The sequence below is a fragment of the Nomascus leucogenys genome, chromosome 9, assembly GCF_006542625.1.
Source record: "Nomascus leucogenys isolate Asia chromosome 9, Asia_NLE_v1, whole genome shotgun sequence".
NCBI classification, from domain to species: Eukaryota; Metazoa; Chordata; class Mammalia; order Primates; family Hylobatidae; genus Nomascus; species Nomascus leucogenys.
In genome coordinates this window covers 87,972,285-87,988,687 of record NC_044389.1, presented here as the reverse complement: position 1 = coordinate 87,988,687, position 16,403 = coordinate 87,972,285, and the positions used below count along the sequence as shown (strand labels likewise).

The following is a 16,403-nucleotide window of genomic DNA, read 5'->3' as shown; positions in this document are numbered from 1 at the left end:
TGAGCGAGATCGTGCCACTGCACTCCAGCCTGGGTGACAGAGTGAGACTCTGTCTCCAAAAAAAAAAAAAAAAACACAAAACAACAACAAAAACGATGCTTTCTGAGACTAATAACATGGGAAACACTTATGATAAAATAGTAAGCCTTAAAAAGAACATAAAATTAGATGTACAATATAAGTCTAATATTGTTATTGTTTCTTTGAATGGTACAATTACAGCTGATTTTCATTTTTACTTCCTTGTTCCCTTCTTTATTTCCCAAACCTTTATAATGACAATGTATTAAATTTATAATTTTAAAAGTTATTTTGTGGCCTAGAATAATAAAATATTTCAGTCAAAAGAATTTTTCTCTGACCTCAAAAGAACACTTGATAAAGTGCGTAAGAAGCCCCAAAATAAGTGTTTAGTTATTCTTCCAATAAAATCATAAGATTGATAATAAAAATGTTTAGTAATGGCATAAAATTAAGCAATTGGCTTAGTTTATTCCCATTCATTTATTTAAGCAACACTTATTCTCATTCATTTATTTAATGAAAATTTTTCAAGTACCTACTAAGTGCCAGTTATTATTTTATTGGAGAACTTACAACTCAGCTAGGAAAAGAAAATGCCAGTGAACAAAACAAAACACACCAAAACAGCAACAACTCTACATACAGATGATGCATCAGCTAATGGTGAGCTGGATTTTGAAAGAAGTTATCTTTCATAAATGACAAAGCTGACAAAAGGCGTGAATATGTCATATTTGAAGGTACGGAGATGAATACATGAAAACAACATATAGGAAAAGACAAGCAGATTAACTCTCAAACTTGAGGTTCAATAGATAAGGGAAACGATGAGAAATAAGATGACTTAATTACTTTATTAAGCAGGAAAAGAGAATGGATAGTATGGAAAGGAGACTATAGCTGTAGCTGAAGTTGTTATTTAAATATTAAACTGTTATTTAACTTTTGATGAAACTTTGATTCCATTGATTGGTATATTGATTTATCAACTAATATGAGCTGCTCCCCAAGGAAAGAACCACATTGCTATGGTCTGAATGTTTGTTTCCCCTCAAAGTTTATGTGTTGAAAGCCTAATCCACAAGGTAATGCTATTAAGAGGCAGGGCCTTTGAGAGGTGATTAGCCTTCAACTTCCTGAATGGGGTTGGTTTCTTTTTAAAAGAAGCCCAAAAGAGACTCTTCACCCCTTCCACCGTGTGAGGGCCCAACGAGAAGGTGCCATCTATGAACCAGAAAGTTGCCCCTCAGCAAACACCACATAAACTGGTGCCTTGATCTCGGACTTCCAGCCTCCACAACTGTAAGAAATAAATTTCTGTTGTTTATAAGCCAACCAGTTTATGGTGTTTTGTTACAGCAGCCCAAATGTGCTAAGAGACACATTTAAACTTTTCTCCATTGACCACATTATGGTACAAAGTAGGAATTCAGATATTTATTGATTTGACCTGAAAATTAGTAGGAATATTCAAATATTTATTGAAAGGCATGGATATCATACAAGACATCATCTTGTATCATAAAAGATACATACAAGAGATTGATGAACATGGTCAAATTATTACATAATTTTTTTAAATAAAGAAGAAAATTAAAAATACGATAAATTCTTTAGCAATGGAGTGGTAGCAATAATAAACACCTTTTACAGAGCGCATGGCAGTTATATGTTGAATGTGCTTTGTCCTCAACAACCCTATGAGTTATGTCTTACAGAAGAAACATATTTTTAATTATACAGCTAATTGGTGCTGCTGTGACCAATATCTTCTAACTTCAAATCCTGTGCTTGGTCCATTTCTCATAATGCTTTAGAGACCAAACTCTTGTTTTAGCAAGTATGTACAAAGTGTATTCTTGCAGGGAGGGACTGGAGTTTCTAGTATATTGTAGATGGTGTTGTTTTGTTGTTTAGAAAGTGAAAACATTGAATAAATCCACAGGAACAGAATGGAAGATTTGGTTTGCAAAAGTATTCGGGAATGTAATGTACTATAATACATCTGAAACATCTGTAAGAGCCTGCATTAGTGGTTGGTAATCATCTTTTATAATTTTTATAAATAATAGGTAATGCTTCACCAATGCAACTATAGATTTTTTAGCAGGTTAGATTGCCTACTAATAGAACATTTCTAAATATTTGTGGTAGTTTTTCACTTTAGCAGAATTCTCTCAAGCGAAATATAAACTCTTCCATCTAGATCTGTTTGGTATGAAATTATAGTTTATATTCTAAATATTAAAATACATTCTCATGAAATTGTAAATTTAAAGTACAAAATTATATACTTTCAATGCTTTAGATAATCATGACCCAAAATTTATTTAGGATGAGCACTTTTTAGTTTTTATATAATTTATGTTAAATGGGGGCATATATTATATACTCAAAATGGAAGTAAGCTGCTTTTAAAGAGACAGCAGTCTATTTTCAGTCTCTTTTTTAAGTCTCCTTTTTAGTATTTTTAGTCTCCTTAATGTTAGACTACAAGTTATACATTTTTGACCTGTCATGCATTTAAGAACTGAAAGATTTCTCATTATCTTCAACATTTTAATTGTTTTAGTCTTTATCTTTCTAACCTTAAATGCTAATATGTTTTGGTCCGGGCACATTAATTACAATGTTGTTAATTTGAGCCATAATCACCAAATCTTCTTCTGTTTTTCCTTGGCACTTTTAAAAATGTATTTTATTGATTGCTTCTTTCTACTCTATAAAGCTCTGACTCATTTTATGTGCAGTATTCTGTGAATACAACTCAGTTTTCTACCACATTTACTTTTTTTATAACACTGTATTATTGACTCATACCTAATTTATTACCCACTGCTTATAACCACCAGATCTTTCCCTGTGGTAACATTCCCAGTTTGGCATTCCCTTATTCTATATTTGTGCATTTGATTTTTCCTTCCTCAGTGAGCCACATTACCTGACTTCACTGAGTATCATTTTATTTTTATCCCAATTCTCCAACTAACAGCAACAAAAGTCATAATATATGTTAATCTTCTTTTCTAAAACTAAAAGGTACAGAATCAGCATTTATGGTATATCACATGTATCTCTGGAAACCAAGATAGTTGTACTGCATGAAAAATGCTCATTATTCTCTCTCACCCTTCAGGAGCAAGCTTTCATGTTCTTCACTTAACAATTATATGTTTTAATCACATGAGCAATTTTGATGAAGAAAAAAATTTTAAGTAAAGTCAAGCAAAACAAAACAAAACAAAACCCACCCAACTGCTATTAGTATCTTCTTTTCCTTCCTGCCATCTTCCTCTCTTCCTTTCTTCCTTCTTTCCTTCCTTCCATTTTTGGTTGTTGAAAGTGGTTTCTGGCTAATTGCCAACAAGAAAAAGGAGTAAGGACTCCTTGTCCGACCAGAACAAGAAATTTAATTCTGCCAATGACCATGAGCTGGGAAGAGAACCCCCAGTTTCAGAAGCAATACAACCAGCAAACACCTAGATTGCAGCTACGTGAGATCTTAAGCAGGGCACCCAGCTAAACCGTGCTTGGACTCCTGACAACAGCCCCTGAAAAATATGTTTGTATTGTTTTAAGCCACCAAGTTTGTGGTAATTTGTTATGCAGCATGGAACACTAATGCAGAGCATGCCATTACTATTTGATGGACAAAAGGAGAAAATACATTAGAATAGGAAGGCATATTTATGTGAATGCTTTTGTTATATTCTTTGATATAGCAAAAAACAAAATGAAGAACTTAAAAACTAAGATTCTTGGTATAAATCAGTACTGCCAGGTTGTGACTATCCACTAGCTCATCCCCATTATTCAACAAAGGCTCCAGAACATAATTTGGGGGAACTTTTTTGTCGCAATCTCTCTTCTTACTTGAGGTGGAGAATGGATAAGCAAGTTAAACCTCTACACAGTGATTTCTAACATTTTAGATAAAATTTTCTTTTAAAAGTCTGTTTAAAAAGATAGACTTCTTTTACCATAGATGTGTACATATGCAAATAAGCACAATATTTCCAATGTATTTGAGGAGACTCATTAAATCCTCCCAAAACTCATTCATAGACTGCTTCAGGTCTTCACGTCCAGGTTAAAAATTCAGCTCTAGTATAAAAATCACGGAGCCACTAGAATCTAAGTTTGAAATTGCCTATATGTGAATGATCTTTAGGGCCCCAAAGATACCCCCTGAGTATGAGGTAGAGGCCACCAGTCCTTTTTGTCAGAGTCCACTAAACCCATCAATAAAACCAGACTATATCCTACAACACCCCTTGGAAACATGCTATAGCAATTCTGGAGGAAATAAAAAAAGTGCTACCACAGTAGGAAGGGAGAGGGAAATAAATGATAACCAAAAGTGGCATCCAATTAAGCCATTACAAGTTTCAGCTGATGTTCCTGATAATAAAATAAAATCAAGAACAAAAGTCTAAATAGCCACACAGAAAATTGCTTTGTAGGATACCGCAAATGTGAACTATTACAATATGTACTGTATTCTCACTGTTGGTAAAGAAGATATAATTTTCTTCCACTTTCGATCACATTACAGGGACCTCTATAATGTATTGACTTATACTATCACATCACAAATACAGAGGTTAATCACTTTCTTCTCCCCACAATTTCTAAAAGCCAACAGAATAGAAACATCAGCCCTGGGGCAAGGATTAGGGACATAATATACTCCTTTCTCTCTGTTTTCAATATTATGCATTATGCATTACAGGGGGAGTCTGGAAACCACTGGCCCATGTGCATCTATTGGCTGGAGTTAAGACATTAAGGGAGGTATTTCTATGCAGCCTTTTCTTCTCTTCTCCCTTGTACTGAAGTTTCCAACAGGTGCATCCTCTTCCTCATCTTGTAGTAAGTTTGTTGGGACAGACTTTGTCCATGCACAGGGTTCACCTTCAGTTTGAGTTAGATAATTTCTACTCTGAGGGAAAGTATCAGGGATTCCATGTGCTACAGATCCAAGATGCATCTTCAATACAGTTTTATTAGTAATAATTCTTATATATGCTTATATTTATATTCCTGATGCTATGCCTATTTTAAATTGGTGCCAAATGCAGAGGAAAAAGAAAGCAAATAACAATTTATGAAGATATGCCATTAATATATTTTTTGTTTTGAAATACTATCTAATTTTTTTCCTCTCTTGGTAATGGAAATCTCTAATGGATGTAATTCACATTATATCTATTGGTAGGATTGCTTGGAGAAAATTGCTTTGAAGTACCAGCTAGTAGGAACTAAATGCAGTCTCATACTACAAACACCAGGCAGAAAGTCTATGTGAGGTGCTTAGTCCAAAGTCCCTGTAGAGCCAAGTAAGAACAAGAACTCAACATCAAGCCAGCTTTAGAGTGTGTTGATAAATTTGGCCCTCAGATTTCTGTCCATCTAGGTTATTGGGACAAGGCAAAGTCTGACAGGACATTTAATCAGGTACATAGATTTCGCTGATAAAAATTCATTAGTTAGCATTATAATATGTCTTTTAGAAACTGAATAAACAACAGAGTGAACAAGTAATAGAGAAATAGTGTTTTGAAACGTCAAGACAGAAGGGTAATAAGAACAAATAGTAATGTCCAGACAAGTGAAGAGTCAGTTATAACCAGGTGAAAATATTTGCAAATTATATATCTGATTAAAAAAAAAACTTGCACTCAGGTTTATAAAGAACTCTTACAATGGGAAAATAAGAAGGAAAATGACCCAATTTTTTTAAATAGGCAAATATTTGAATAGACATTCACCAAAGGAAATAAAAGAATGGCAAATGAGCACATGAAAAAATGTTCAATAGCATTAATCATTAGAGAAGTGCAAATTAAAACCCCAAAGAGATACCACCTCATACCCACAAGATGGCTATAATTAAAAAGACAAATAATAACTAGTGTTGACAAGGATGTGAAGAAAATGCAACCCATAACCCTCATACTTTGCTGGTAGGAATCTAAAATGGTGCACCCACCTTGGATTACAATTTGGCAGTTTCTTAAAAATTTAAACATACATTTATAAAACCAATAAGAAATTACACTTCTGGGTATCTACTCAAGAGAAATTAAATCCACAACAAAGACTTGCACACAAATATTTGTAGCAGCATAATTCACAATAGCCCCAAACTAGAAGTTACCCAAATGACCATCAACTGGTGAGTGGATTAACAAAATATACCCACAGAATGGAATATTAGTAGGCAATAAAAAGCAACAAAGTACATATACATACTACAACATGGAGGACTCTCAATAAATTTTGCTAAGTGAAAAAAAGCAGCCGTAAAACACCACATATTGTACAATTTTGTTTATACAAAAGATACAGAAAAGACAAATGTATGGAGACAGAAAGTAGGTTAGTGGTTCCCTGGGGTTGGGGTGGGAAAGAGGAGGGACTACAAATGGGTGCAAAGGATTTTTTGGAGTGAAAGAAATGTTTTAAAATTGGATTAAAGTGATGGTTGCACAACTTTGTAAATATACTAAACTTGTACAACTTTGTAATACATGCTAACAGTCATGGATTGTACACTTAAAAATGGGTTAATTATATGACATGAATATAAGATATTGATAAGCTGCTTTTGAAAACAAAAACACCAAACCAAAAAAAATAAAAAACAGTCATGAATTGGACAGCAATCAATAACTGTTAATGAAAGAAACTGAATAGATACCATACTTTTGAAGGTCAGTATGGCAATGTCTATAAAGACTTTAAATGTATATACCTTTGACCCTCTAATATTTTAGGAATTTGTTTTACACTTATATACTCATATAAATGCACAAAAATCGATGGACAAGGCCCTTCCTTGAAATATTGTTTGAAATTTTTTAAAAGCCCAAAACATTCTATGTATCTATTATTAGGGTGATAGTTACATAAATTATATACATAAAATTAAATACTGTGTAGAGCTTTTTAAGGAATAAGACAGCTATTTAGGTTTAATTGTGTCTAAGATACATTGTTACATGGAAAAAAAACCCTATATACCATATATGATATGTTTCCCACTGGTATAAATGTGTTTGTATATGCACAGTATATACAAAGGATATACCCAAGCATTGTCTCTGAAGCACAGGACAAGGGGAGAAGGGACTAAAAACCATTACTTTTATTATTATTATTATTTTTAAGGACAGGATCTCCCTCTGTTGCCCAGGCTGGAGTGCAGTGGCATGATCACGGCTCACTGCAGCCTCAACCACCCCGGCTTGTGCAATTCTCCCACCCCAGCCTCCCCAGTAGCTGGGACTACAGATGTGGGCAACCACTCTTGGCTAATTTTTTTTATTTTTAGTAGAGATGAGGTCTTGCTATGTTACCCAGGCTGGCCTCAAACTCAGCTCAAGCAATCCTCCCACCTCAGCCTCACAAAATGCTAGGATTACAGGCATGAGTCACCAAGCCCAGCTTACTTTTTAAGTTATGTATGCTTTTCTACTATTTTAACTTCTCTATCTATCTATCATCTATCTATCTATCTATCTATCTATCTATCTATCTATCTATCATCTACACATATACATATACATAACCTCTATAAAAATAAATTTAAATAAATTATTAATACAACACTAAAGAAAAAGCAAGGTAAATAAATAAAGGAATTAGATGGTCACCACTGGGGAATGAACCATTAAGTATACTGAAACTTTCTGATATAGCAAAAACAAGCCCTGCACTATAATTAACTTAACATTTTGCAAAAAGATTGTACCAGTAGCCTTTGCATTAGTGCAGTGAGGGAAATATAGCTCTTAGAAGTTTCAGTATAGACCAGTCTGACCAATATGGTGAAACCCTACTAAACTCTACTAAAAATACAAAAATTAGCCAGGCGTGGTGATGTGTGCCTGTAGTCCCAGCTACTTGGGGGGCTGACACAGGAGAATTGCTTGAATCTGGGAGGCGGAGGTTACAGTGAGCCGAGATCGTGCCACTGCACTTCAGCCTGGGTGACAGAGTGAGACTCCATCTCAAAAAAAAAAAAGAAAGAAAGAAAAAGTTTCCATATATAGTGTGTGGTATTATACATGAGATTAAAACTGGCCAATTACTAGATAGCTCAATGAAGATTATGCTCTTAGAGGAATCATGGACAATTTCCCACATGCTATTGACGGCAGCAATCTGTTCAGTATTGAACTACTTTTCTTTGATGGGGGAGTATAAAAAGACACTTTGCTGTAAGTATGTAACAGCAGGGTAGTAATAGTAATAGCTCCTATTTATTGTGTGTCTACTTTGTGCTGGCTACTTTACATACACACTTTATCTCTAATCCTTTGCTTCATTTAAGGAAACAGGCTCAGGGAATTAAACTCCTCACAAAAAGATCCACTGTGCTAATAGAGCCAGGTCTCCTTGATGTCAAAGCTGGTACTTTTCCACCAAGTGTTACACTAATATAGAGTACAGTAGAGAGGTACTCTTTCATGATTTGAACAACCACATATTTTTACATCAAATTTTTACCTGTTCGTCTACTTCTTGAAAACTGTCAACATCAGTACCATTTGTTTCAAACTTTCCACATGTGCCACTAAGAGATGAGCTGCTATCACCAATGCTGCTTTCTGAGGTGCCTGTGACACTGTCACTAGCTGGCCGTGAAGACACGAAGAGGCTGATGTTCTCAAAATCATCGTCACAGAACCTGTTCACAGCATCCACTTTCTGCATTTTTGCTGGATTGTAGGGTTTTAGGAAGGAGGAATAAACATATCCTTTCACATCTGGATAGGAAATAAAAAGAAAGAAGAACCAAGTTCATGGGTATACTCTTCCCAAACATGTGCTCAGAGAAGCACATGGAGGTCGCTCAGAAAATCTCAGTTTAAAGAAGAGTGGTAGTTCTGGGGAAAAACTCACTTCCTGTGTCCACAAGCCATCTGCTTGTACTCCCCAGTGGATCTTTCTGTTCTATCACAGCCACCAACTCTCCTTCCAGAAGATTGATGTCATATTCTTGTGTAGCATTGCACTTGCGCTTAGCTTGATAGAGTTCCTCTGCACTATATGTGGATAGAAGTTTGGAGCGATGAATGTCAGTTTGATGTGGCATTTCTGGCTGGGAGAAATAAGGAGAAGTTTTGATTTAGACAGATACATCATAAAATCCTCATGGAGTTGGTAAATATTTTTTCCCTGGAGATTTTTAAAACGTAGGAGTCATATATTTTTAAAGGATTATTTCAAGGTGCAGGCATAGAGCAGGCTATTATTGTAAAGTACCCAGCTAAGTTATTCAGTGAAAAATGTCTCTAGTAAGCACAGGAGGGCAGTGTTGTAGAGAAGAAAAAACAAGAATAAGAAGGCAGAGGTTCTAATCCCTCCAGGATGTTGCACAGCCATTTTAAACTCTTTGCCATTCTGTAGACAACCCCTTGCATATTAAGCACTTGATAAATAATATTCAATTAAGTAAATTGTACATGTGCATGTCTTTATCTGGGAAATATCGTCAGCAAATTAGACAAGAATCAAGAGGCTTATACTCCCCCCTCAGCTCGGGCCCTAAGAGACTTTGAGAAACCCACTTATCTTTAGGGCCTGGTACGCCTTATGTAGAAAAGGAAAGGGATGGACTATATGATTTATCTTCATAAAATCTTATTCAATGAATATTTATTGAGTGCCTTCTACCTTGTGACAAGCACCATTTTGGTCATTTTAGGCACTTTGGGGATACATCATGTACAAAGTAGAAAAAAAATCCATGATCTTATGGAGCTTATGGTATATAGGATAGAAATGTACAAGAAATTCTACACATACGTAAATTATAGGATATTAGAATGAGATAAGTGATCTGGAAAATAATATGATACTACGACTTGGACAAGGCAAAGAGGTAAAAGTTATCATTGTCGTAAATGCTGCCAAACTCACCAGAATCTGCACAGGCTTCTTCTTTTCAAAACTGAGTTTCCTCTCAATAAATGTGGCACTGTTTTCTTTCACACAATTCAAATTTTGGATCTCTTCTAGTACTTGATTCTGAATCTCAGAAATGCTTGAAACCAACAGTGGCACCTATAGGTAGAAATAATATGGCATTGTTTCCAGACACCTAGATAATCATATCAGGTGTTAAATGTATTGAGTTGTGATGAACAGTTGAGGAGCTGTATGATAGCTCCATTGTGAAAAGTTAGGGCAACTTTAGAACTTCTAGATAAATATGGTCTAATTTATTGTCTCTAGAAACCCCACAAACATGATAGGTTTTTTTTTTAAGTTTCAAGCCAAATAAAAGAACAGAAGAGAAAAAATAGCGATGAAGTCTTGGAAGAAAAGCTCAGGAGCTCATGGCAGTAGGTACCTCCCTTGTGGTGGGGTAGGATGGTGGCAAGGGAAAGCAGCTAAAAGAAAGAGCACTGATTAAGAGCCTGTGCTGGTTTTAAAACAAATTCTTCAACAATGCTTCCTACAAAGAAATGGAGTTTACATCCTTACCCCTCAAAAACTGGGTAAGTCTGGCATAGTGGCTCATGCCTGTAGTCACAGCCAATAGGGAGGCTGAGGTAAGAGGACTGCTTGTGCCCAAGAATTTGAGATCAGCCTGGGCAATGTAGCAAGACCCTGTGTCTAAAAAATTTTTAAATCTTAGCCAGGCATGGTAGTACATGCCTGTAGTTCAGCTAATCAGGAAGCTGAGGCCAGAAGATCACTTGAGCCCTGGAGTTCAAGACCAGCCTGGGCAACTAGTCACTACTAAAAAAAATTTTTTTTTTCAGGCTGGAGTGCAGAGGCACGATTTTGGCTCACTGCAACCTCCGACTCCCTGGTTCAAGTGATTCTCCTGCCTCAGCCTCCCGAGTAGCTGGGATTATAGCCACGCGTCACCACGCCCGGCTAATTATTTTTTGTATTTTTAGTAGAGACGGGGTTTCACCATGTTGGCCAGGATGGTGTCCATCTCCTGACCTCATGATCCGCCCGCCTCGGCTTCCCGAAGTGCTGGAATCACAGGCATAAGCCACCGCACCTGGCCTGCTACTAAAATTTACAAAATAATAATAATAATAAATAAATAAAATTAGCCGGGTGAGGTGGTGTGTGCCTGTAATCCCAGCTACTCTGGAGGCTGAGGCAGGAGGACTGCTTGGACCTGGGAAGTTGAGGCAGCAATGAGCTCTGTGATCACACCATGACACTCCAGCCTGGGTGACAGAGTGAGATCCTGTCTCAAAAACAACAACAACAACAACAAAACAGCTTTCTTGCTCTCTGGCTTCCAAATGGATTCAATCAATCCATCAATAAGGAGCACCTGTAGGAAATTAGAATGGGGGAAGAAAATGAGATCAGGATATTTATTTCCTAATTTTGCTTTCAGTAGTATTGACAGAAACACACAGCTCCTATCAAGTCACCCTCTCCACACACCTCTCTCTCTACACATTGCTATGACTGCTCCCTCCCCATATTTCTTTGAACCTAGATGTTGTTGTACCCCAAACCCCTATTCCTGCCCAGGGGAAGGCACTATTTCTAAAGGTTTTCCTGTGCCATACTCACATTTTTGTAAATAGTTATTAAAGTTTCCTCCAAATGCCTAACTTGAATGCATTATGTTTTTCCTACTGGAATCATGACTAATACACAAATCACATACTTTATACACTTAATGTGAACTCAACCAAATCTATGCTATAACTGTATTGAAGGGGGTATAGAAAGAGTGTGTCTGAGTATAGCAGATGTGGGGGTATAGAGAGAAGAGAGAGCTAAATCCTCATTTTTCACTGTGGAATGTATTATACCTAAAATGTATTAATAATGAAATGACAACACAAGAGTCTTATTTTTAAATATGAAGGTAAATACCAAGAGAATCATCTAAAAGAGTTGGAAAGTCGTTACCACTGAGGCAGGAGAAATGGAATAAAGGGAGCGAAGGACAAATGTTTTTTTGTCATCAACCTGAATAAGTACTTGAATCTTTATGTGTATGCATAACTCTAATAAAAATGAAAATTAAAAATAGAGCTTTGAATTCTTCAAAAAAATAGAATTACTGTATGATTCAGCAATCCCACTGTGGGTATATATCCAAAATAATTGAGAGCAGGATCTTGAAGAGATATTTGCACACCTATGGTCATTGCAGCATTATTCACAATAGCCAAGAGATAGACACAACCCAAATGATCACTGACATATGAGTAGATAAACAAAATGTGTTTTAGGTTTTTTTTTTTTTTTTTTTTTGAGACGGAGTTTCACTCTTGTTACCCAGGCTGGAGTGCAATAGTGCAATCTCGGCTCACCACAACCTCCGCCTCCCAGGTTCAGGTGATTCTCCAGCCTCAGCCTCCAGAGTAGCTGGGATTACAGGCATGTGCCACCACACCCGGCTAGTTTTTGTATTTTTAGTAGAGATGAGGTTTTGCCATGTTGGCCAGGCTGGTCTTGAACTCTTGGCCTCAAGTGATCTGCCTGCCTCAGCCTCCCAAAGTGCTGGGATTACAGGCATGAGCCACCACATCCAGCCCAAAATGTGGTTTTTATATATAATGAAATATTCACATTTAAAAATGAAAGAAATCTTATCACATGCTATAACATGAATGAAGCTTGAGGACATTATATTAAGTAAAATAAGGCAGTCACAGAGACAAACACTGTATGATTCCATTTACATGAAGTATTTAAAGTAGTCAAATTTGTAGAAACAGAAAATAGAATGATGGTTGCCAGGGACTTGGGGGAGGGGAGTATGGAGACTTGTTTAATGAGAATAGTTTCAGTTTTGCAAGATGAAAATGTTTTCGAGAGCTATTACACAACAATATAAGTATACTTAACACTACTGAAATGTATACCTAAAAATTCTTATAATGGTAAATTGTGGCTTTTTTATATAATTAAAAATTTAAACATTATATACATTATTATTCTCATTTTAATTCATATGAGAAAATTTAAACAGAAGGATACATTAATTTACACAATGTAGTACAGCAATGAGCAGGTATTAAAACAACGTACTCTAGTGTTCTCTAATCACTATTCAATTCTGCCTTTCAGAAATACATATAGTTATGCAAGATGTGTTACCACCGGGTAAGCTGTGTGAGGGTTGTACAGGATCTCCGTACTACTTCTTACCACTGCATATGAATCTCTAAGTATCACAAAATAAAAAGTTTAAATATACATAGTACATATAAAATAAAGAATAAGATCATTTTAATGAGGATAACTTCTCCAAAATGCCTTTTACTTTAAGACACTAGTAATTTCTCAAAAACAAAGCATCTCTATGCTCTTGTTCGGCTATGGACTGCAATGTGAAAGATACTCAGATAATTTAAAATAGAAACTGAAAATGCCTTTAAAAATCACATGATTCAAAGTGGGGATCAAAGATACCTAAAATAACATGTCTTTTCTGACTAGTAAATTCCTGCCAAAGCTCAACTTTGTTCTGAACTTATGAACCCACCTTCTACCATGACCTCAGAATGAAATTATCGAAATAATTTGCAAATTAAATGTGTTTCATTGAGAAAGTAGTAACAAGAGATTATTTTTAATAAATAGTGTTGGAGCAACTGGAAAGTCATTTGGAAAAAGATAAAATTAAATCCATATTTTACAACATGAACTGGGATAAAATCTACATGGATTGATTATTTAAATAAAAAAATATGAAACCCTAAATATACTAGAGGAAACACTGCTGAATTTATTTGGAGCCTCAAAATATGGAAGTCCTTTATAAGATTCAAAATCTAGAAGTCACAAAATGAAATTAATAAATTTGACTTCATTTTTTAAAAACACAGACATTAGCGTGAAAAAAAATCACAAGTGAAGTCAAAGACGAAGGTAAACTTGGAAAAAGTAGTCTCAATTTTTACCTCAACAAAAGGCTCATCTCCCTAGCACATACATTACTGCTAGAAATTAAGGAGAAAAATACCAAGAACCCAAAGAAAAAGGAGTAAAACACATGAACAACTAACTCACAGGAAGATAAATAGCCCTCACATGTGAAGAGTCTCAATCTCACTAATACTTAAAGAAATGCAAATTAACATTACACTTGAAACCTGTTAGATTGGCAAAAATCCAGAGAAACCAGCTTTCTTACGTGTTACAAGTGGGAATCCAAAATAGTACATAGTTAAGTAGGGAATCTGGCAATATCTAGCAAAATTACATATGTCTTTACCCTTTGACACAGAGATCCCACTTCTATCATTTCTATAAATCTGTCCTACAGATACATCTGCCCACGTATCATGACCCCAGCATTATTTGCAATAGAAAAACGTTGGAAATAGATCAAATACTCATCAATAGGAACAGGTTAATACACAAAAGAATATATATTGTATGACTCCATTTATATGAAGTACAAAACAGGTCAAACAATCTATGGTAATACAGGTTAGAAAAATGGTTACCTTTAGGCGCCTGGGAATGGTCATGAGTGATCTTTATGGAAAGGGCTTATATCTTGATCTGCGTGGTAGTTACACAGATGTATATATGCAAATATTGATTGAGATGTGCAGTTGAGACTGGTGCAGTTTAATATATATAAGTTATTACTTCAATTTAATAAGTTTTAAAACAGAGTGCTGATCAGGGAAATACAAATAAAAACCACAATGAGATATCACTTCACACCCATTAGGATAGCTATAATAATAATAATAATAATAATAATAATAATAATAAAGAGGTGTGGAGAAATTGAAGCTCTCAATCAATACTGCTGAGAAGGTAAAATAGTGCAGCCACTTTGGAAAACAGTCTGGTAGTTTTTCAAAAGGTTAAACATAGAGTTAACATATGATCCAGAAATTCTACTCCTAGGTATATAGAGTAATCAACAGAAATGAGAACATATATCCACTAAAAACTTGAATGTTTACAGAAGCATTATTAATAACAGCCAAAAAATGGAAATAACCCAAATGCCCATCAACTGACGAATGAATAAGTAAAGTGTGGTATATCCATACAATGGAATGTTATTTGGTGATAAAATGAATGAAATAATGAAACATGCTAGGCACGAATAAACCTTGAAATGTTATGCTAAATAGAAGAAGCCAGTCACAAAGAACCATGTACTGTATGATTTCATTTATACAAAATGTCCAGAATAGGCAAATCTGTACAGGCAGAAAGTAAATTGATAGTTGCCTAGAGCTGGGGAGGTTGGGAAAAAATGTGGATGGGTACAGGGTTCCTTTAGGGGGTTATGACAATGTTCTAAAATTGGTTGTGGCAATGGTTGCACAACTCTTGTGAATATACTAAAAATAATTAAATTGTATACTTTAAATAAGTGGAATGTATGGTATATAAATTATATCACAATAAAGTTATTTTAAAAATAGGGGACTGATTATACATTATTATACAGCCATGCAGTAAGTTACTATAAAGCTGTAAAAAGAATGAGGAAGCTCAGGCTGGGCGCAGTGTCTCATGCCTGTAATCCCAGCACTTTGGAAGGCCGAGGCGATTGGATCACCTGAGGTCAGAAGTTCGAGACCAGCCTGACCAAAATGGAGAAACCCCGTCTCTACTAAAAACACAAAAATTAGCTGGGCGTGGTGGCACATGCCTGTAATCCCAGCTACTTAGGAGGCTGAAGCAGAAGAATTGCTTGAACCCGGGAGGTGGAGGTTGCAGTGAGCAGAGACTGGGCCTTTGCACTCCAGCCTGGGTAACAAAAGTGAAACTCCATCCCCCACCCCCCCAAAAAAAAAAGAATGAGGAAGCTCTCTATGTACTATTATAGATGCATTATCAGAATACATTGTTAAAGAACAAGTGCAGAATGGTATATATAATATGCTGTTTTTTACTTTTAAGAAATAAAAATATATATTTGCATTTATTGTTACTGGCATGAGAAAGCACTAAATGCATAAAAATAAACTAATAAAAATGGGGATGAGAGTGGGGAATGGGATGCTAGAGGAACAGGTATGAGTGAGACTGATTATACATTTACACAGTTTTGGCTTTTGAACCCTGTAAACATAGCCCTTGTTTATTCAATTTAATTTAATTCAAAGTATAAGTTAAAAGTTAATTAATGCATAATAGAAAATAAAGTAGGGACAATTATTTATGCTCCAGGTGTTACCCATTTAATAGCTATCCATCTCATTCACATGAGAACTAGTGTACTTGAAATGTAGGGCCAAGAAACCAAGCTGATTTTTAAAAAGTTGATATAAGTTGTAAATATCTTTCTTCCTCATCAGGAAAATAATTATAAAATTATATCCTAATGGGAGGCGAAGCTACACACACACACACACACACACACACACACACACACACACAAAACCAGGCTTCTC

The 16,403-nt window shown here is 35.5% G+C and overlaps 1 protein-coding gene across 1 annotated transcript in view; it reads right to left on the bottom strand.

Moving 5' to 3' along the window:
- The window catches only part of ARHGEF38 (Rho guanine nucleotide exchange factor 38), a 137,372-nt gene that overhangs the window by 4,120 nt on the left and 116,849 nt on the right, over positions 1-16,403 (bottom strand). The window contains exons 11-13 of the mRNA XM_030819182.1: positions 9,955-10,098; positions 8,935-9,133; positions 8,539-8,798 (exon numbers count right to left, since the gene is read on the bottom strand). Of these exons, the coding sequence (XP_030675042.1) occupies positions 8,539-8,798; positions 8,935-9,133; positions 9,955-10,098 (603 nt within the window). The remainder of the gene's footprint in view (positions 1-8,538; positions 8,799-8,934; positions 9,134-9,954; positions 10,099-16,403) is intronic.